At 39.7% G+C, this 24,100-nt stretch overlaps 1 protein-coding gene across 2 annotated transcripts in view; it reads right to left on the bottom strand.

Moving 5' to 3' along the window:
* itgb6 (integrin, beta 6) overlaps positions 1–20,493 on the bottom strand; it is a 61,958-nt gene extending 41,465 nt beyond the window's left edge. For both annotated transcript variants that reach the window (XM_080199150.1, XM_080199149.1), the window contains exons 1-8: positions 20,317–20,493; positions 19,769–19,848; positions 18,701–18,905; positions 17,873–18,119; positions 15,782–15,947; positions 15,531–15,692; positions 11,819–11,914; positions 1,944–2,033 (exon numbers count right to left, since the gene is read on the bottom strand). In XM_080199150.1, coding sequence (XP_080055276.1) covers positions 1,944–2,033; positions 11,819–11,914; positions 15,531–15,692; positions 15,782–15,947; positions 17,873–18,119; positions 18,701–18,905; positions 19,769–19,848; positions 20,317–20,377 — 1,107 coding nt within the window. In that variant the 5' untranslated portion in view covers positions 20,378–20,493. The remainder of the gene's footprint in view (positions 1–1,943; positions 2,034–11,818; positions 11,915–15,530; positions 15,693–15,781; positions 15,948–17,872; positions 18,120–18,700; positions 18,906–19,768; positions 19,849–20,316) is intronic.
* Positions 20,494–24,100: the final 3,607 nt, after the last annotated feature.

A 24,100-nucleotide genomic window follows, 5' to 3' on the forward strand; every position in this document is an offset into this window, starting at 1 on the left:
GTTCAATTATGGGTTTTGTGATCCCATGGCGTTGGTTATAGTTGCTTTAAGTGGGTTAACGTGGATTTTGTCAATGTTTCATGTACATGTGTACAAAGGACAGCCTTTGTCCCCAGATAGGTCAATTGGTGCGAGAGTGGTGGACTGGCAAATTATCTATGTGTTGTTATAGTTTTCAGAAAACAGGACACATATCTGCATTATTCAGATAGTGGTCCCTCACCAGCTGAATATCAACTGAGCGGTCATAAAATTATAGAATCCCTACAGTGCAGATGGAGACCATCAAGCTCATCGAGTCTGTGCTGACTCTCTTAAAGAACATCTCCCCTCTGCCCTATCCCCATAACCCTGGATATTTACCATGGTTAATCCTCCTAGGAGTAATATGACTGGGCAGTACTCAATGAATGGTATGACACTAGGAAGTTCTGTGGAACAAAAGGACCTTGGTGTATTTGTCCACAGATTTCTGAAAGCAGAAGGACATGTTAATAATTGGTGAAAAAGGCATAGGGTGGTGACAGTCTGGAATGTGCTGCCTGGGAGGGTGGTAGAGGCAGGTTGCCACACATTCTTGAAAAGTTATCTGGATGAGCATTTAGCACAGCATAACATTCAAGGCTAAGGGCCAAGTGCTGGTAGATGGGATTAGGTGGGAATTCAGGTGTTTCTAATGTGTCAGTGCAGACTCATTGGGCCGAAGGGCCTCTTCTGCACTGTATCATTCTATGATGCTATGAACCTACACATCTTTGGGCACCAAGTGGCAACTTGGTATGACCTATCTACCTAACCTGCAAACCTTTGGAAAGATTGTGGATGGCTACAAACACTGCTGGCTAATTGGGAGAGTGTCATTATAGCTACATGCAAGTAATAATTGACAGTTGAACTAATGAGAAGCCTATTATCAGTCCAAATCTCACATTATTTTCCTGCTGAATTTTGGCATTTATGGAGAATGTAATTCAATCATTGGCTTTGGTAATCTGCCTGATTTAGATGTAAACGGAAACCTGATGCGACTGATGTCACCCCCACAGCCTGGAATGGGATAAAGGCAAAAAGATCAAAGGGCATTGACATTTTCAATTGCAGAGCCAAAATGTGGCCAGGTGGGAGAATGGCTTCAGATCTTTTAAGAAAGGACCACACAGGGTCTGTGACAGTCTTTCCAGGGAAACATGTAGTTGAAAATTCACCTCACGTGGTGGTCCAAAATAGGCAATAACAAATTGGCAGATGCCTTCAGACTCTATTCAGTTTTATGTTTCATTTGGAAAAAAAATGAGCATTTGGATTCACCGTCGCTACTTTTGTCAGGGGGAGAGAGTTAAAATTGGCTCTGTTATGCTTTCAGGAAAATATCACCATGTTATGTTATTTAGTTAAATGTAACTATACTTTATTATAAATGTAACAATTTACCATTTTATAATATAGGATAGCAGCCTAATGTAAAAGAAGTGATTATGTAATACACGGATTTGGTTCAAGTCTGAAACTTACCAGTGATTCCAGAATAATTCCAGGCAAGCAGTAATCTACTTACACTGATACAGAAACAACATTTAAAGTTTATTTATTTGTCACAAGTAAGGCTAACATTAACACTGCAATGAAGTTACTGTGAAATTCCCTTAGTTGCCTCACTCCGGCACCTATTCAGGTCAACCAGCGTGTCTTTCAGAATGTGTCTTTCAGAAACCAGAGCACCCTAAGGAAACCCACACAGACACGGGGTGAACATGCAGACTCCACACCGACAGTGACCCAAGCCAGGAATTGAATCCAGGTCCCTGGTTCTGTGAAGCAGCAGTGCTAACCATCATACCGCCCTCAAAAGATGTTGCTAACACACAAGGAAGAGATATCTATAGAGAGAATGGACAACTTTATGTTTCTGGTGTGCACTCTGGTACTAAAATAAAGAAATGTACCTTGTATGCCTTAAGAATCAATTGAAGGATATTTCGAGAATCACTTTCAAGTAGTTCCACTGTGGCGCCAGGTATCAATTCTGCATAATTCTACAAGGAAGCAACAATTATGTGATGATTAATTTTAAGAGCAACAATCATACCCATAAAATAAATTGCGGAGCAATAATAATTATAAACCTCTATTTCTAAAAACAAACATAAATACTGAAAGATCATGACAAAATCTCATAATAATGTTGAGGGGCCAACTCAGTTGCTTTTTCTGTAAATAAATCAAATTTGGTTGGAAATATGATAGCCACTTAATTAAATATTCTACCTGTTCACAACCTGGGATTTAGTGCAGTAATTAGGATGATACATGCCTATATGATTTATAATAGTCAAACATGTTGAGTTTTCCAAGTATTTGGAAATTTTTTGGAAGAGGTAATCTTGCACCACTATTAATGCAGGTCATGTGCAGCATGAAGGTGACTGAAGTGACATGAATTCTAAAGTGCATTACACAGTGGTAGAAGGTCGACGCTGATAAGTGGAATGATCAACACAGCAACAAAGGCTTTATTTAAAACATCAAAAGTGATGATATATTTTTCTCTGGTTAATATGACAGAAAAGGACAGAAAAGGTGTTGAAAATAAATAAAACATTTCCATTGCAAGCAATGAATATAGAGCATCAGGAATTAACTGGATTAAAATAGAGTTTGAATATACCTATCAGTATGTGTTTCAACATATCTCTCAGTGTTATAGCGTTCAATTGCTCTGTGCTTGATTATGTGAGTCTGTTAACTGTTGTTGCTCACCATGCTTGATTGGTTCAGTCTGGGAGCAGACTCAGGGAAAGCTAAACAGAGTAAGAGCCAGAGTTGAAGCATTGAATAGACATATTAAAGCACAGTGAATAAAACCTGTTACACACACAGGACTGGGTTTTTTGCCCATCGGGCATGCAGACTTGGTGGGCGCAGAAGCAGATGCAAAACATATGCATATCCTGGCTGCAGTCAGCTCCAGAGCACAACTTCACACTGACTGGCCAATTAATGGTCAGCCAGCATGATGCACGCAGTGAAAGGCTGAGGACTGCCAAAGAAGGTTGGAAGAGGGTGGGTTTTGAGAAAAGGGATGGTGTGAACTGGTGATTCCAATGTGCTCTCCTCAAGGGCACAGCTGCTGTGTCAGGGAGATGCTGACCTGTGGAAAATAAATATCAAGGGAAAAACTATGCCATAAGTGTCTAGGCAGCATATACAGACCTGAGTCTCCTGACATGTTTCTTAATTTGAGCCTTTCATCCCTGGATCAAAATGTATACCGATATTGTAACAATAGTATAACTATTAACAGCAACAGGGTGCCTGACTTTAATGGAGGATGCCCTGTAGCTGTAGCATGCTTAACATAGCGTAAAATGTCCTCTTAGCTGCTCATACCCAAAACTATTATTTACTTGTATTGTATCTACATTTATTTTTGTTGGTTTGGGGATGAGTAAGGTCACATGATGTATCAAAACAATGAAAGTGAGATGCAAAATGGATACAAAGTCTGTAATTTTCTAAAAGAAGTAAATAAACAATATCTTGGAATTACCATTGACCAGAAACTGAACTGGGCTAGCCATATAACTTCTGTGGCTACCAGAACAGGTCAAAGGCTAAGAATCCTATGGCTAGTAACTCACCTTCTGACTCCCCAAAGCCTGTCCACCATCAGCAAGATACAAGTCACCGAGCATAATGGATCACTCTCCACTTATTTGGATGACTGCAACTCTAACAATACTCAAGAAGTTCTACACTATCTCGGACAAAACAGCCTGCTTGGTTGCTACCCCTGCCAGAAACATTCATTCCCTCCACCACCAAACAGTAGCAGCAGTGTGTACCATCTATAAATGTATTGTAGGAAATCACCAAGGTTCCTTAGGCAGCACCTTCTAAATCCACAACCGCTACCATCTAGAAGGTCAAGAGCAGACACCTGGGAACACCACCACCTGGAGTTTCCTCTCCAAGTCACTCACCATACTAACTTGGAAATATATCACTATTCCTTCACGGTCGCTGGATAAAAATCCTGGAATTCCCTCCCTAACAGCACCTTAGATGTATCTACACCATAGGGAGTGCAGTGATTAAAGAAAATAGCTTACCACCACCTTCTGAAGGGCAACTAAGGACGGACAATGAATACTGGCCTAGCCAGTGATGTTAGATCTCCTAAATTCAAATAAAAAACTAAACAAATGATTGCCCCAAGATCTAAACAAAGCACAGTTTATATCAAAAACAATTATTATATAGAACATAGAACATTACAGCACAGTACAGGTCCTTCGGCCCTCGACGTTGCGCCGACCAGTGGAACCAATCTAATGACCCTCTAACCTAAACTATTCCAATGTTATCCATATGCCTATCCACTGACCATTTGAACGCCCTTAAAGTTGGTGAGTCCACAACTGCTGCAGGCAGGGCATTCCACGCCCTTACTACCCTCTGAGTAAAGAACCTACCTCTGACATCCGTCCTATAATTACCACCCCTTAATTTAAAGCTATGTCCCCTTGTGTTAGCCATCACCATCCAAGGAAAAAGGCTCTCACTATCCACCCTATCTAACCCTCTGATCATCTTATCTGCCTCAATTAGGTCACCTCTTAACCTTCTTCTCTCTAATGAAAATAACCTCAAGTCCCTCAGTCTTTCCTCATAAGACCTTCCCACTATACCAAGCAACGTCCTGGTAAACCTCCTCTGCACCCTTTCCAATGCCTCCACATCCTTCTTATAATGCGGCGACCAGAACTGTACGCAATACTCCAAGTGCGGCCGCACCAGAGTTTTGTACAGTTGCAACATGACCTTACGGCTGCGAAATTCAATCCCTCCACCAATAAAAGCTAACACACCGTACGCCTTCTTAACAACCTTATCAACCTGGGTGCCAAATTTCAGGGAGCTATGCACATGTACCCCGAGATCTCTCTGCTCGTCGACACTACCAAGAGTCCTTCCATTAGCCCTATATTCTGTATTCCTGTTACTCTTACCAAAGTGAATCACCTGACATTTTTCTGCATTAAACTCCATTTACCACCTCTCGGCCCAGCTCTGCAAACTGTAACATCCATCCTCACTGTCTACAACACCTCCGACTTTAGTGTTGTCAATCTAGGTCATTTATAAAAATGACAAACAGCAGTGGCCCCAAAACAGATCCCTGAGGTACACCACTTGTAACTGCACTCCAGGTTGAATATTTCCCATCAACCACCACCCTCTGTCTTCTATCAGCTAGCCAATGCCTGATCCAAACTGCTAAATCACCCTCAATCCCATGCATCTGCATTTTCTGCAGTAGCCTACCATGGGGAAGCTTATCAAATGCTTTGCTAAAACCCATATACACCACGTCAACTGCCTTACCCTTATCCACCTCTTTGGTCACCTTTTCAAAAAACTCGATAAAGTTTGTGAGGCACGACCTACCCTTCACAAAACCGTGTTGACTATCCCTAATCAGTTTATTTCCCTCTAGATGATTATAAATCCTATCCCTTATAGTTCTTTCCAAAACTTTGCCCACAACAGAAGTAAGGCTCACTGGCCTATAATTCCCAGGATAGTCTCTACTCCCCTTCTTGAACAAGGGGACAACATTTGCTATCCTCCAGTCTTCCGGCACTATACCTGTAGCCAATGACGACATGAAGATCAAAGCCAAAGGCTCTGCAGTCTCCTCCCTAGCCTCCCAGAGAATCCTAGGGTAAATCCCATCTGGCCCAGGGAACTTATCTATTTTCATACTCTCAAAAATTGCTAACACCTCCTCCTTAAGTACCTCAATCCCGTCTAGTCTAAAAGACTGTATCTCAGTATTCTCCTCAACTACATTGACTTTTTCCTGCGTGAATACTCACAAAAAATATTCATTTAGTGCCTCTCCTATCTCTTCAGGCTCCATGCACAACTTCCCACTACTGTCTCTGACTGGCCCTAATCTTGCCCTAACCAATCTTTTATTCTTGACGTACCTATAGAAAGCTTTAGGGTTCTCCTTGATCCTATCTGCCAAAGTCTTCTCATGTCCTCTTCTAGCTCTTCTTAACACTCTCTTTAGCTCCCTCCTGGCTAATTTGTAACTTTCCAGTGCCCTAACTAAACCTTCATGTCTCATTTTTACATAAGCCTCCTTCTTCCTCTTCACCAGAGATTCAACTTCAATATCACAAATTATTTCTCACAATTGTCCCTAATTAATCCTCCAGGAGTATTTATTTGTAAATACTGATGTTTTTGCATCAGTGTTGGGATAAACATCTGGTGTCATCCATGATGATTGTTTAGCATTCTTTAACCCAGTTTGTGGCAAATGAGTAAAATTAAACCAACAAATTAAGGGACAAAATAAAAAGACAGCCCCTTGGAGGGATAATACACACAAAACAACAAATTCCAAAGGAAACTTAAAACAATAATAATGTAATAATGTTGCTCACTAGCAATTAAATCTGCTGAACTCAGACTGCTACAGTGAGGTCTTAATCAATGAAAACGAAGATTGATCAGGATGAAGCAATTTTATGGATGGAGTCTGAAGGGGTAAGCAAACATCTGCTTAATGTGCCATTGGGTGGCATGGTGACACAATGATTAGCACTGTTGCCTAACAATACCAGGGATCCAGGTTCAATTCTGGTCTTGGGTGACTGTGTGGAATTTGGATGTTCTCCCTGTGTCTGCGTGGTTTTCCTCTGGGTGCTTCAGTTTCCTCCCACACTCCAAGGGTGTGTAGGTTAGGTTGATTGGCCATGCTAAATTGTCACTTACTGACAATGTATGCGTTAGGCGGATTAGTGGGATAAATATGTGGGGTTATGGGATAGACCCTTGGTAGAATGCTTTGTTGGAGAGCCGGTGCAGATTTGATGGGCCAAATGACCTTTTCCTGTACTGCAGAGATCCTATTCTAATTACCACAGAGCAAAAAGACGTATGTGGACAAACAGTTGTGATCTGTTGTAGAGATAGTTCAGGCTGCTGAACAAAATCAATTTCTACAACTGAGTTTTACTGTAAAGGCATTATACTCTAAAGTTACAGTGTAATTTTCTTAGTGAGAGGAAAGTATCAACCTCTGGAATGCCAGTGAAAGAACAAGATTATTGGGTCATATGCAATAGAAACAGAAAATGTGGGAAAGACTCAGCAGGTCTGGCAGCATCCGTGAAGAGAGAAACATAAACTGGAATTTCTGACTGTTCACACCAGTGGGATTTTCCCATCCCTCTGCATTGAACAGAGATTTGCCCTGTTGCCAAATTCTCCATCTTTGCTGCAGCAGGAGTGAGGCATGAACAGATGGTAAGATCGTGCCCATTGTTAACATTTCAAGTCCAATATGGCTCTTCTACAGAACTGAAGAGAAGTAGGAAAGTGATAGTTTTTCATTGTTAACAATGGAAGAAAAGCAGCAGGTGGAGTAAAAGGAAAGGTCAGGGATATGTTAGAGGGTGAGACTAAATGACAAAGATGTCATTCAACAGCATAAAGCCCATCACATTCCGACCTCCCTTCAGTTCCAAGGAAGAGTCATACTGGACTCAAAATACTAACTCTGTTTCTCTCCCTGCAGCTACTGCTAGACTCACCTTGTTTTTCCAGAATTTTCTATTTTTATCACTGATCTCCAGCATCCACAGTATTTTGCTTTTATTTCAGGTCATACAAAACCTGTCAGTCTAAGAAGGATTATTCAAGAGGGCAGGGGAAGAAGACAGCTATTCCTTAGATTGCAACTTTAAAGAGTACATTTTTTCCAGCTACTTTTGAGTACAAGTAATTAATTCCTAACTATTCTCATTTGCATTGCATAGTTTAATGGGCCACATCCATTTATTTATCAAAAAGGGAGAGATTAGAGTATCAAATACATCAATTTGACATGTGAAACAATTGTAATTGTATTCAATCAGACATACAGTTTAGCCTTGAAATCAGAAACATGCCTGAAATCCCTTCAGGCATGTTTCTGCCACTTGGCATGAGTCCACTGAAAGGGCTGCAATTTCAGTCAGGCTCCAGGCATATTGGCTTGAGTTCAATGACATAATCTGGACTGATTATTCAATGTTGTGCTGAGAAGAGTTCTACGTTGTAGGCAATGTCATTTTCAGATGAAATAAATCCATATCTACTTGCTGAGGTGGATGAAAGTGATCCCATAACAATATTTGAAGGAGAATGGTGTCTGTCCAATGTTTTATACCTCAATCGGCAGCAGCAAAATAGAGGAATCAGTTATCTATCTAATTAGTAAACATTTGGGTTGGATTTTCTGGTACACTGATTGAATGCTAGGTTTCCTGGCAGGCATGTTTTTACGGATTTTTTTTGTTAAATATTTAATTCCTGCACTGTAAATACAATGTGACTGAAATTCTTAAAGAACTCTCAAATCCAGATGTTCATCTCTGTTATATCATAACTGATGTATTAGGCTATAGAAGACTCTTACTTTTCTCCAGTTTAGTCCCTGTTTTTCTTTCATTTAATCACCATCCTAAGGCAGCAATAACATTCAGCTTTTACACAGCAGAACTCATACATTCCATCATGATGTTGCAATGCCCAAGGACAATGCAACAATTGAAGTGAGGCACTTAAAAGCTAGCCATATAAAACAACCTGTCACACATTCAGTTATTTGAGAAATAGATACCACATTTGTTTCACTTGTAGGTATGTACAAAATTTATCTCTGTGGCTTGAATGCTGATATAAATGTAAGAGGCTGCACACAGGCAACATGGTTATGGTTACAGAATTGAATGGTTCTGTCCTATTCATTGTGTAATTGCACTGCATTGCCAGCTTTTAAAGTTTCTTGGTCACCCCTGTTAATTCTTTTCAGTTGACAGAAAAAGAGAAAGAAAGTTAAGGTACAAAATAAATTAACAATTTGTAAATAAAATTTGTCAAACTGCTATCTATGTGAATGGATCACACCTAAAGGAAAATTGGAAATTATAGGGTGCAATCTTGCATAGACATCTCCATATACCTCATCAAAATAAAGGGCAAGAGCTGTGCTTACCTCATATACTGCAAGAGTCTTAGCATTCAAAGGTCACATTCACAATGTCCAAAGGAAAGGTTGTCTATACAGATTCAGATATGCTTGGGCTATAATGGCTAAAAATATTTAAAACCTTACTGTTTGTATCATTTATTATAGCTTATGCGCAATCAGTAATTCTTAGGATTATTGAGCTATGTTTTGTACCAATAAAGTTCCATTTTATTCCAATTAACATTAACTCACGACAAGCTGAAATCTTGCTCTGCAATAGTGGGCAATGAATTACCTTAGACAAATAAAAGATTAAATGACAAGTTTCAATTGTTGTGATTCATAGAACAAAGGTGAGTCACTTTGGAAGTGATCACTGTCAAAGTCTAGATATAACAAAAGCACTTTGAAATAAATTACATTTAGCTGGGTGGCCATACTTAATTTTCAAGACTAAGGATTGCAAGCTAGGTCAGAGCCATGTTTAGATTGTGGTTACACTGCTTCAAAACATTTAGGTATAACAGCAAAAAAATCCCGTGTGTGTGTACCCAGGTTCACAGGCTCGCAGGCACAGTGCATATCGAAAAATTAGATGCTTTCCTTGCATGTGCATTCTCCTGACTTGATGATACTCACAATTTCCAAGCAATCTAATGTGCCTACACATTGTTCAGGAGACATTTCTCTTAATTACTATAAGCTCTGTGTTTGTTTTAATTGAAGAGTTTTTTTATTTGTCCATGGGATGTGGGTGTCGATGGCTGGGCCAGCATTTAGAGCCCATCTCTGAGGGCATTTAAGAGTCAACCACGTTGCATTGGGTCTGGAGTCACAAATAAGCTAGATCAGGTAAGGATGACGGATTTCCTTCCCTAAAGGACATCAGTGAACCAGATGGGTTGTTACGACAATTGACGATGGTTTCATGGTCATCATTAAACTTTTAATTCCAGATTTTCATTGAATTCAAATTTTACTATCTGCTGAGGTAGGATTTGAACACACATCCCCAGAGCATTACCCTGGGTCTCTGAATTACTAGTCCAGCAACAATACCAATGCATTACTGCCTCTCCTGATTACAGATAATTAGATTCTAATAAACCACCCATTGTACATTTTGATGTAAAAGTTATTTTAATGTCCAACTGTGAATTATTTCTCGGGGATTAAAAATAGTATAGGGCACTGGGTATAGAAAATTAGAAAACAATAGCCTTTCACTGCCACAGCCTGAGCTTGAATTCAACCCAAAATGATCTGATGAAGGTCTCCTTTGCCAATTTGCAGTTGGATGGAGAATGATTTTGATCATCTGAACTTAATTTTTTTTTGTGGCCATGTGTCCACAAGACAAAATCTTTCCTAATTATGAACTAAATAGCAACAAATTGGCAATCTCACAAAGTACACAGGATGGCTACTGTAATGGAAAATGGCACTCAGTACAGTAGAGGGGTTTGATTCTGTGTTTGGTGTTAAAGCAATTACTGTGTGGAATGAAGGGAACTTTATTATGCATCTAGCAAATGTTATAGAACTTACTGACACTCGCATGGGTTATCAGAATAGAAATGCACTTAAATTCCACAAGTTAATGACTGTCATCCAAAACCCAAAGCACAAAGCAAAGTAATAAAAAATGAAATCAAATGAAGTCTAAAAAGAAGTAAATTAGTACTGTTTCATTTACAATTTCCACCATTGTGCAAATAATTGATCTAAATTTAATGCTCAAATTACACTGGCACCTCAATAAACTCAAACTTCAGGAACTGCTCTTTTCATGCCACACATTTCCTGATTTGCTATCAAAATTGCCAGGGAACATGTATTATGTCCACATATATGTGGGCAGACATACTGTCAAATGATACAAATGTCTGAAGAACATCATCTAGAAAGTTTCAATAATTTCTTTCTTGGAGATATTGAATATACACAGTAAATAGGCTCACAGCACCAGGTTAAAGTCCAACAGGTTTATTTGATAGCATGAGCTTTTGGAGTGCCGCTCCTTCATCAGCGGCGCTCCGAAAGTTCATGCTACCAAATAAACCTATTGGAATTTAACCTAGTGTTGTGAGACTACTTACCGTGCCTACCCCAGCCCAACGCCAGCAATTCCACATCAATGTTGAGTACTAAAGACATATTAGCTCTTCAATATAATCAGTTCCATAGGTTCAGGTGCAATTTTGTTTCTTTTTTTTTCAAATTTTTGGTTTCGTTGGTCTCCAGTCTACACAGAAGCACTTTAAGGCCTGCTACTCAAATCATTGACTACTCTGGTAAATTCCAGAAAGCCTGCATGACAAATGAAAATGGGCCTGAGGCTAAAAGATTGGCTGAAGTCAGGGGCACATCCTAATAGTGGGTAAATGTCACGCAAAACCAAAAATTACATAGAAACAACAACAGAGGCAATTGATTTGACTCAACTGGTATCTTTGGGTGTTTATAACTCCACATAAGCTTCCTCCAATTCTAATTGCCACTTCCCAAACTCCCTTAAAAGCCTTGTCTCTAATGTGTGCACCAAAATTCCAAAGAAGTGGAAAATGCCAGTCTCTGTTTTCTCATTATCTTTCAAAATTGTAGGTATTCAATGCTGTTTCTATACCAAAGAATCATATAGTAGTAATTCCTTATCCTTTATCAGATCTTAATTCTATTTGAAAGGCAACTTCATCATTTTGTCTGCAGAAATTTTATTTAACTACATTGCTTATTCAGCACTGAAATTTTTGCAATTCTTTCAGTTATAACAGTGAAGTAAATTACCCGGTATATGTCCAGCTGCTCAGCTGTCACTGCAAAAATCAGCAGGATGTTATTTTCCACAAGTGTTTCAATTAGTTGCCCAAGTGAGGGATATTCCTACAGATGTAAAGTAAAAGAAAAAAGGTAAAATAAAAATGTTTAAGGAATTGATAATGCAGCTGATCATTAGGCAAGTATACAAAAGTAATGGACAGAAAAAGACTCTCTGCTCCATTGAGCATGTCCCACATAATTGTGATGCCTCAGGTATTACAATAAATGCAGTCCCCACCCACCTGCAGTAATGTAATCCCTCAGAAAGACAAAAACTTAGATAAAAACTCGAACTAATTAGAGGAAAACATTCCTCTCCAGAACCCTTTAGGCAAACAAACCAAGTCTGAGAGATAACACTGGTCATGATTTACTTTACAGACATGTACCTCTTGCACAAGATAATCTCTGCCTGACCCAGGAACAGGTGCAGCTGTCCCTTGGAGAAATACAGGTAATTAATGTTCACCACACAGGGTGACAACACGTTCACAAGTCAACTATTCTCTGGGAAAAGAAGAATCACCTTATTTCTAATCTAGTTCTAATCTTTATGTAATTTGCAAGCTGAACCTCTGGTCCTCCCTAACTTATTCATTTGAAAAAATTGCCAAAGGTAAGCAGCAACAAAGAACAAAGAAAATTGTAGCACAGGAACAGGCTCTTTGGCCCTGCAAGCCTGCACCGACCGTGCTGCCCAACTGAACTTCCAGGGACTATATCGCTCTATTCCTATTCTATTCATATTTGTCAAGACGCCCCTTAAAAGTCACTATCGTATTTGCTTCCACTACCTCCCCTGGTAGCGAGTTCCTGGCAGCGAGTTCCAGGCACCCACCATGCTCTGTGTAAAATAAAAACATGCCTCGTATATCTCCTTTAAATCTTGCCCCTCGCACTCTAAACCTATACCCCTGAGTAATTGACTCTTCCACCTAAGAAAAAGCTTCTAACTATCCACTCTGTCCATGCCCTTCATAATCTTGTAGACTTCTATCAGGTCCCCCCTCATGTCCCGTCATTCCAGTGAGAGCAAACCAAATTTCTCCAATCTCTCCTCATAGCTCCTCATGCTCTCCATACCAGGCAACATCCTGGTAAATCTTTTTGTTAACCCTCTCCAAAGCCTCCATATCCTTTTGATAATGTGGTGACCAGAATTGAACACTATATTCCAATTGTGGCCTAACTAAGGTTCTATAAAGCTGCAACGTGATTGCCAATTTTTAAATTCAATGCCCTGACCGATGAAGACAAGCATGCCATATGCCTTTTTGACTACCTTCACCAGCTTTGTTGCCACTTTCAGTGACCTGTGTACCAGTACCAGTGTACACAGGTCACTTGTACACCCAGATCCCTCTATCTATCAACACTCCTCTTAAGAGTTCTGCCATTTACTATATATTTCCCATCTGTATTAGACCTTCCAAAACGCATTACCTCACACTTGTCCCGATTAAACTCCATCTGCCATCTCTCCGCCCAAGTCTCCTGCTTTATATCCTGCTGTACCTTCTGACAGTCCTCATTGTTATCTGCAGTTCCACTGACCTTTGTGTCATCGACAAACTTACTAATCAAACCAGTTACATTGCCTTCCAAATCATTTTTATATATTAGAAACCGCAAAGATCCCAGCACTGATCCCTGAGGAACACCGCTAGTCATTGTCCTCCATTCAGAAATGTCCCCTTCCACTGCTACCCACTGTCTTCTATTACCGAGCCAGTTCTGAATCCATTTTGCCAGCTCACCATCACAAGCCACCTCATTTACATAAACCGTGTTACCTTTTTTGATATATGTAAAGCCCCAACTCATTAGCTACCCTGGTAGACTCAAAGTGTACTAAACTGGGAATTGATTTTATGGGTACATTATTCTTGTGGCCATTCTCTGGATACACAAAACCACTTCCAACACAGCCTCAGGTTCCATTCTTAGATGCCATCCTTTTCCTCATCTACCATAACCAGCTATTCTCATTATTTGTAAGAATGGTATCAGTTTCCATTTGGATTTCTAGCAAAAGTTATTACAAAATACAGCAATAATCTGCTTAGAATATAAAAAAGCTGACAATAGCTTTACCTCTCTGCTACCACCACTGACCCCATGACAGACAATGGGTGGAAGGTTACCATTTTTTCTTTCTGAACATTGTCTCAGGTGGGAAAAGCAGAGGGTGGCTCGCTAGCTGCCTTGCAGGGTTTTCCTGGTGTAATTTCAAACAGTGAGGAAAAGAATTGTTAACAACATGCCCCGCATTCCAATTAAAAAAAGACATGTTCCTCAGCACACGGGACACCTCCCCATCCTAAACCAGCATAAAAATGCAACTTGTTACAAAATACAGCAAAACTATATATTGTATATGAAAAGTCTAATCATGACCCATAATCTTAGTTGATGAATATGAAACAAATCACCTACACTTCTTAATTTTGACATTTTCCATTCTAAACTGAAAGGAAATAGTTTCTCGAAAATTTGGAGTCACATCAAAATAAGGAACAAGATATTTGGGACAGAAAGAAACTCAGCTCTGAGTCATAATATGTTTCCCAATGCCTGCTTGTCACAAAAGCCATGATCAATGGTACCTGTGACGCAAAGCAACTTTTGAATGAGTCAAGAGTCTGTGTTTATTAAAGGTAGGCACAGTTTTGCTTTTGGAATGAACTTGGTTCAGTTTTCAGTTAAGTATTTTAGCTCTATTTAAAACTTGAAATCCAACTAAAAAGTTTTTGAAAATTTTTACACTTTTAATACTTCAACCAATTCTTTATGACTGAAATCAAATATGCTGGTCCTAAATATTGAAAGACCTATGAGGTGTCTGTCTGAAAAACTGATTATTTTTATGAAGGAAAAAGAAGCAAGCGAATGAGGTTGTAACAGGACTTTATTGATTATATGAATATCAACAGGCTTATCAAAATATATTGATCATCTCAAGTTAACCATGTCAGTTCTGCCCTCCAGTAAATATTTTGGGAATAACATACCGCAACAATGCCTTTCAAACCATCTCTTATCTTTTTATTTGTAATGGATGGGTTAAAGGCTTGCTTGTTGGGCCTCTATTTGGAGTTATGAAGTGCACAGTAGATGATTCTCCCTTTTACTTTATTTCTGTCCTTTAGGTTGCAATATTCATGCAAAAGTGCTATTCATAACACTGGCAAAGAAGTAGTCTTAAAGGAACATTTGGTGCATGTTAGTCATGCCAGTATCAGTTTCTCTCCATTAAGTAAAGATGGACACTAAATCTGGTTCCTATGCCACAATGTACCATTAGGTTTTATTGTTTTTCAGAAAATTAGCAGGAGTGAGCTTTGTTTGTTAGTATTTAACCATTTGGTAGCATCCACAATTGTGGAATTGTGTGGACTGGAATATTCAGTTCTTGGCAAACTAGATTGAAAAAATACCATTATCACAACTTTAAAAAATAATCTAAATTAATGTCTTACATATTTCAGCTTTGCTAAGAGTAAATATTTATGTTTTCAGGAAATGAGCGTGATTAAAATTAAATGTATGTTCAGAATATTTACCTGAAACCTAAGTAGCCCCCAAAAATTGGCAAAGTTATTTTGCAGCCATTCCTTTTGGCTTTCAACAGAAACAATTTTCATGTAAACAAAGCATTGAAACAAATATTTTATCTTACCATTGTTTTGGACTTGGCATATTTATTCTGGCTGTCTAAGTGGCATTTTCCATCATGAGGGATAACAATTCCAGCCAACTTGCTGTCCATTCCGAAGTGTGTATCAGCATCAGTCACAAATACCAACATGTGCAAGGAATCATTGCGCCAACCAATTCTTTCCTAAAATATAGATTATTTTTAATATTTCAACTACTTGTCTTTGGACATTTTATCATTTCTTTTTGACTTTGCAGCAAAGCTTAATTTACCTTACAGACAGTTGCTTGTAATATTGCATCAAATCCTCCTTCAGGAGTATCCACATTTGCAGAAATTTGTTGTTTTTGGACAACTTCATTAAATTTGGTAGTGTCCTCAGTCAATGATAGCATGTGTCTGTAACCAAATGTGGGCAAACAATATACATCGTGGCTCCTAGTTAAAAGAAAGATAGGTTTCTAACTCCATGCAAATCAAATTCAGGGTGTAACAACTCTTGAGTTTGGAAAATATTGACCTCATGAAAAACACGGCAGCACAATTTTGCACATACAGCTCAAGGAAGCTTAATCATTTTTATCAGGAAAGGACAAATCCTCAAAATCAAAATTACATCAGTTTCTATGGCATCCATTATGATCAAAATTATTTTGAAATATTTTAAGTAATAATTGAGGTTCTAATTAAAGGTAAAAGATCCCTTACACTATTCAAACTTTATACTATTTCTAGAAAGAAGCATATGAGGTTATATACATGAAATAGTTTTTTAATGATAGCATTGACACATTCAATTTCGTAGAATCATAGAGTCCCTACAGGAAGGAGGCCATTTGGCCCATTGAGTCTGCACTGACCACAATACCATACGGGCCCTATTCCAATAAACCCAAGTATTTACCCTACTAATCCCCTTGACACTAGGGTCAACTTAGCATGGCCAATCAACCTAACATGCACACCTTCGGACAGTGGGAGGAAACCGGAGCACCCGGAAGAAACCTATGCAAGCATGGGGAGAACGTGCAAACTCCATACAGACAATGATCCAAGCCTGGAATTGAACCCAGGTCCCTGGCGCTGTGAGGCAGCAGTGTTAACCACAGTGCTGCTCAATTCAATTTCTGTATTAAAATATTGGTTGGGATTTTTTAAATTCATTCATGGGATGTGCGCATTGCTGGCTGGGCCAGCATTCATTGCCCATCCTGGAGGGCACTTAAGAGTCAACGATATTGCTGTGGGTCTGGAGTCACATGTAAGCCAGACCAGGTATGGACGACAGATTTCCTTCCCAGAAGGACATTAGTGAACCAGATGGGTTTTTATGACAATCAACAATGGATTCACGGTCACCGTTAACATTTAATTCCAGGTTTTTATTGAATTCAAATTTCACCATCTGCCATAGTGGAATTCAAACCCAGGTCCCCAGAGGATTACCCTGGGTCTCTGTATTACTGATCCAACGGCAACACCACTATACCACTGCCTCCCCAGAAACAGAAGCCTGAAATAAGGTTATACTTCTGGTGCTTTTTTGATACCATTTCATCAGCAAAAGCAGAGATTTACATATGTGTCAGAATAAACATGCACTGAATTTTTTGTTACAAAACAGAATAAGAACAATTATTAGAATAACTCAATTTTGCCATCTGAACACTAGACTGGTCTTCTTGTGTACTGTTTGGTTGTGGTTACATTCATGCATTTAAATGTTAAAACAATGCAGGAAGTTATATCTGCACTGTTTGGTATTTTAATGTAATACAGAATTCCGGCAAAGGAAGGGACCCTCTCAACACATTTTTAATCCAGTCTGACATTGCACAGAAGTGGTGTGAAATATTCCCTCAATAATTTTCACATCAATTGTCCAATCAAATCCTATGGATTTATGCTGCAAGTTTAGCATTGCGATCAGGTGCAAACCTCTTTGCATTGATGCTGAGGGAAAGGCACTCCATGACTGTCATTTTTTATATAACTGCATTCTAATGCCAAAGTGATAAAACTTGTATTGATCTGAAATGGGTAAATACTCAAAGACTAAATAGAATATGAACAAAAACTGCACAGTAACTTTGACTTGGAGTTAAGAATAAGTAATTTTACGAAACTGACAATTGTTTCATTTTAAATTGATGTTGAATTATTATCCCTGCTTTGGGGGGGGGGAGGGGCATCTGAAAAAGTAGTTTTATTTTGGGTTGGGTTTGACATCTTTAGCAACAAAAATGATTATACAAAAATGATTATACGTTATCAATTCACACCCTGAATTTCCTACACTTCCAGGCTTCTGAAACAGGCGTGATCATTCGACCTTCATCATAACAATAATATAAATCACATACCAGCAGGGATTAACTAAATCACTCTTTGTCGTTTTGATATAAGGAGACATTGGCTTGTCTACGAACGTTCCAAACCCCAGTTTAAAGTTACTGGTTAGATTGGCCATCTCTTTGGAGAGCGAAGAGCCCAGCTCTTTAATTTCATCCAAGTCATCAGTCATAGAGGCAGAAAGGTCCATTAGGTAATAAAGGTCAACTGGATAATCTTCAAACTGCCGCACATCCACTCCAAATGTCACCTGACTACCTATTAGAAAATTAGTTTGATCATATTAAAATTTGAAAACAAATATTTTGAGCTGCTATTTATATCGGAAAGACAAATGTGAACTCATGCATGAAGTCTACTTGTATATATTCATAGAGTTTCAATCCTCAATCATTCTATTCCTTAATTAGGAGTCAAATATAGATTGAGAGGAACCTCTGCATAAAGCAACTAAATTCTGCATTTTTATCTTTATGACTTTCTAGCACAGTACAATTAATAGCGTTTACTCAGACCTGTTATTACTCAAGACGCTATTCCCATTCAATGATTAATGTTAAAAATATCTGAATTTCAATAAGAAATTCTTCTGTTTCTATTTCAAACCATTGCCTTTGACAGAGTGTTTAAATCGCGAATTGAACTTTCTTTTCCTCTCGCCGCAATCTCAAGTATATGAAGGCTACCTGACCCTGGCATTCAGGGCTGTAGGGAAATCGTCACTTGACCGGGGTAGCTTGTACTTAGTATTTCAGTGAAACTTGTGTGAAAAATGGAGCGCACTTCTTTTTTAGACGTATGTCTGGATGCATACGAATGCCACTCTTCATCGCCCTTACCTGGTCGCAGGTTAAGTACAAGTTTTTGTGGGGAGATTTGTGTCCTTTTCCCGCCTCTCTTCTCGGTGCCCGGAGTTAGAGGCTCGCCTCTTACCACCCTAAGGTTGCTGACGGAAAATTCTATGAACTCCCGGGGACATTCCCTCAGCAAAAGGTTACCAAGAGTGTCACATCTTCCACCCGCGCCTGAACCGTCACTGAAGCCCTAAAATGAACAAGAACAATCGTTTCCTCCACCTAATCTTTGTTTCCAAAACAAAGGCTGGAGATGTTAAAAGAAATTTGAAATCTGTTAATAAACACATGGTGGCTCTCTAAATGATCCCAATGAGGAAAGTAGCAACATTCAAATCTCCCAACTAACATTCCATTTGGATCTTCAAAATATATTTTTGAATATCAATAAATCCCTTCAAGCGAGTCTTACCACAATCCGGGTGCTTGTTCTGTTGGAAAACATGAATTCCAGTATTGGCTGGCCGCAAGCTATTTACTTCGAGCTGGATAATGGGGACACAACCCCATTTGTGATATATATAATATTCCATTTTGTTACTATATACAAGGTGCATTCTGTTCCACGGGCTTGATTCACTCGCTAAGTAACTTAAGAGGAATAGTTGTACAAGTTTGCTCAAATCTAATTTTCTGAGCCCGAGGCTATTTAAATAAGTGAGGCGTACTCAACACCTCAAGCCTGTGTAAATTCCCGGTTTGATGTGTGAATGACAGATGTATTACAGGGTTAAAATGGATTGGTTTTAGAATCCTTCGCCTTCAGTAATGTTTGCTGCAGACGTTATGAGCAAATATTTTGCCATATTCATCCATAAAGTGGATTATTCATTTACTTATAATGTAGTTTTGCAGCATGCAATTCGCACCAATGAACTGCATAAGAAGCAGATTGTTGTGGGTTTAATGGATTAACTATTAACCTCATGGTCAAACTCACGAGTAAGCGACAGAAAGGAAATCTCACCTAACGCTAACAAATAATGGAGTAAATGTAAAGATTTGTCCTTGAAAGACCTGATAATATATATATTTAAAAAACATTTATTCTACCTCTTTGAAACACCAACCACACAGCGGGCCAAGCCTCAAACAGTCTTCACAAGTGACTGCATTTCCAGAGGCACAGGAACCTGCCAAAGAAACAATGGAGGAATGAATGACCAGAACATGAATCGAAGGAATAATTTGCCTGCGACAGAGAGGGAACGCTCCTGAACATTTGACAAATTGCGCTAGTTGCTAAGTGTAAACAAGTAGATCATTAAAAAAAACTTTGAAATGAAATGGTCAAATGAATGGATTACAACAATTGTGATTCCCGAACAATAATAAATCTACCCCTTCCCGAGAAATCAGGTGTAATGTTCACATGTTAATTCCTGGTCTGTATTTGGACGAATGCTACTTGCGCAAATTGTACAAAACCAAACAACATTTCAGTTCACTTACTATACATCACATATTTTCACTGAACAATGTCAGCTAGCTCAGGTAATACGCAAGGTCACGGAGCAGAATTTACTGGCCCTTGTTCCATGCTGCGTAAACAAAAAGAAAGTCACAATAATTAGTGAAATGTGTCGTAACCACGAACTCACCTTCTGCACCACTCATTGATTTTGCCAGAAGCAGCAGCACTGTCACCAGGTCCACTCTCATGTCTTGGGATTTCAACACTCAGCACACTGATAGAAAGGATGCGTCCCAAGGCGAAGGAAGAGTTGAGAAGCTCCTGATACCTGCAGCCAGGCGCTTTGTGGGGGTGGAGCTGCAAACACAGAGCAAAGGACGTGTTCCTTACCTGGGGAGGTGGAGCAGACTGCTGACACTTGGAGTCTGGGAGTACGGTCACCATGGTGCAGCCGCCTCGCCCCTGCCCTTCGCCAACTTCCTCTTTCCTTTTATGGTAAAAACAGGTATGAAGAAAACAAGTGAGAAAGGTGCAGACACTCTACATCACAGCTTGATGGTGAAAGGCAGCCGGAGCTCACCTGGCCCACAGTGAATTGCACACTTCCGGTATATTGCTGCAGAATCGCATTATTCATCGCCGCAAGATTGCTGCTAAAATCCGGCACACCTGAGAGTTCGAAACTACGTTGTGATGAGTTTGTTTTGATTTTCTAAGGCCAAGATTTCCGTGATGATAGATGATTCGGTACAGACCATGTAAATAGAAGCAATCGCCTTCGAGACAACTTTGCCCACAAGGGTCAGTGGCACAGCTCGGTCTCCCATTATTTACACGCCCGGCTCCACAACTGACAAGCCCCAACAAACTTCCCCGACTCAAAGTCACCCGGTTAGTGGCATACCTGAGAAAGGCAAAGCTGTTGGGAAAGATTGTTGTAGCGAGTGCGGACTTGTCCATTGGAAAGTATAATTGCAATATTCATCAATTGAATTAACTTCTACTGGGGGAAAGATCCTCAAGATTGTATTGTGTAACTTAATCCAAAATATCAGATAGTCTTTGTTCTTGTTCACCTGCATTACACTGCATCTGCTATCTATTTACCTACTCTGCTATAATAAAAACATAAAACATTGGAAGTACAGAATGGAGCCCATAGGATCTGTGGAGAGAAACAGAGATGATATTTCAGGTCAACAACCTTTCATCAGAACAGAATTCTGGTGGAAGGTCATCAACCTGAACCATAACTTGGGAAGCCTTATTGAAACTATACAAGGCACTAGTTAGACCACATTTGGACTAATATGAACAATTTTAGTCCCTTTATCTAAGGAAATATGTACTGGTATTGGAGGCAGTCCAGAGAAGGTTTACTAGATTGATATCAGTTTGGAGAGATTTTCTTATCAGCAGAGGTTGAGTAGGTTGGGCCTGTACTCATTGGAGTTTAGAAGAATGAGAGGTAATCTTATTGAGACATTTAGGGCAAGATTTTATGGCCTCGCTCGACCCGAGACCAGAAAATCCCACCTGGTGTCACCAGACATTTCCATTGCCCTGCTCCAATTCAGCAGCGGGAGGGGCGGTAGAATTCTAGTGATAGGATTCTCATGGGGCTTGACAGGGTAGATGCTGACAGGTTGTTTCCCCTTGTGGGAGAGTCTAGGACCAGAGGGCATAATTCATAATTTCAGAGTAAAAGGTTGCTCTTTTAAGACAGACATGAGGAGGAATTTCTTCCCTCAGACGAATCTGAGAAATTCTTTACCCTAGATGGCTACAGAGGCTGGGTCCTTAAATATGACTGAGACAGATTTTTAATCAATGAGGGAAGAAAGGTTATGGGGATAAGGCAGGAAAGTGGAGTTGAGGATTATCATATCAGAGGTAAGCTTTTTCCTAGGTTGGAAACAAAAATTACAAGGAGCCACAGGCTTAAGGTGAGGGGGGGGCGAGGTATAATTCGGATGTTAGAGGGATGTTTTTCACACAGAGGATGGTGGGGGCCTAGAATGCACTGCCAAATAGGGTAGTGGAGGCAGGCACGCTAGAGTTGTTTAAGGCTTACTTAGATAGGCACATGAATGGACTAGAGATGGAGGGGTACAAGAGACTGATCTAAATAAAGATCAAGAGCCTTGGGACGTCCCTGGGAATCAATTGATTCCTACGGACCTTCCAACATATTGTATGGCTCACTTGTCTTACTTCTGAGCTCCTGGGGATTCCGTAAACGTCTGTCAAAGTTTTGCATGTTTATTGATGTCTTTCCTTTTACTTTGCAGGTGATTTGGTCTGCCTTGTTGTCCAACAAGGGGCATACACGTGGTGGGTCGTGCAAGGGCTGCTCTTGGATGTTGCTTTGAGAGTTGCCTAGTGCTTCACGTCGTTAGTGTACGCTTAAACTGGACCATCTGATGGGCAACACAACAGCTCAGTGACTATCACTGTTTGCTGTGCAGATACATGGATTTGGGCCAGTTTCTGCGGGAGTTTGCACATTCTCCCCGTGATTGTGTGGGTTTTCTCCGGGTGCTCCGGTTTCCTCCCACACCCCAAAAACATGCTCTTAGGCTGATTGGTGTAACAAATTATCCCTAAATTAGTCTTCCCTCAATCTTCCCCAATAGGCGTAGACAAAGGTCATAGGTAGAGGAGGGCAGTCATAATGTTAAAATGGCAGCGCGGTCTCGTTGGGCCGAAGGGCCTGTTTCCCGTGCTGTGTTGTTCTTTGTTCTTTATCAGTCATGATCTCATTGAATGGCAGAGCAGACTTGATGGGCTGAATGGCCTACTTCTGCCCTTACATCTCATGGTCTTATACCTCAGTATCACCTGGAGAGTGCCCTTCACTAGAATTTATAATCTTCTTGCTGTGTACAGGGGCTTTGTGGGTGGTATCTGCTTTGGATCACCAGCTATGGCTCTTTGTTTGACAGGACTGTCATGCTAGCTTTTGTGTGTAATTTTAAATTTGTTAGATGGCCATTGACAGGAATGTCTGCAGTCCAAAACAAAACATCAAAATCTTTGACCTCACCCAAGAAGCATGGTTCTGTTCTCTGGGTTGCAGTCTTCACCTTGTGGATTGACTTGGGGCCTTCCAAGCGTTTCAGAGTTCTTGCCTTGCACAGTTTGCCATAGTGTTCAATCTGATGCATTGGAAGCATTGGGTTGCACCTTGAGAACAAATTCTTCCCATAATTTTCCACTGTAACTGGTTCTTATTCTTTGCCTGATACGACTAATTTTGGTCAAAGTAGCTGATCTCCCATGATGATTGTCACAGTAAGTTGGACAAGATATCAGTTTTGATGATAGAAATGTTGTACAACACATGGCCAAGGGTGTCAAACTCTCGTTTGGTATGATGTCCCTGGTTCGATATACCAGCAATTAACACAGGTCAGATTATCTATTTCTATTTTAATAGCTTATGCTTAAAGATAAACTTTTGACACATATCTGTAGATTTTATTTCTTGCTACTGCAGTTCCCCGATGCCTGTCAACTCTCACTTTGAACAAATCCATGACATAATTTGTCTCCTGAAGCACTAATCCTAGTGGTAAATTACATAATCTTACAACTCTCTGCGGAAAGCAATTTCTCATGCTCCCTGTTGTAAATCTCTCACATTTAATTAATGGTCTCTTATTTTTGACCTGTCAACCACTTGAAACAGACTCCTCCTATCTAATGTGCACATATTTGATAATTTTAAACAACTCTATTGTATTGTTCATAATGCTCTGTGTACAAAACAGATGAGCCCCAACAGAAAAGGGACAGGTTATAATGGACATGAGATTAGATTTTTATTCCTTCTTGTCATGTCAAAATTTTTTGAAAAATGTTTCTCATTACACAGGAATATTGTATAAATTAAGATACCATTTGCTGGTTCAAACATTATTTACTGTGTTTAATTATTTTTTCCACCTGTGTTGGAACACTGAGAAAAA

The sequence above is a fragment of the Carcharhinus amblyrhynchos genome, chromosome 11, assembly GCF_965287045.1.
Source record: "Carcharhinus amblyrhynchos chromosome 11, sCarAmb.v2.hapA, whole genome shotgun sequence".
Lineage (NCBI taxonomy): Eukaryota > Metazoa > Chordata > Chondrichthyes > Carcharhiniformes > Carcharhinidae > Carcharhinus > Carcharhinus amblyrhynchos.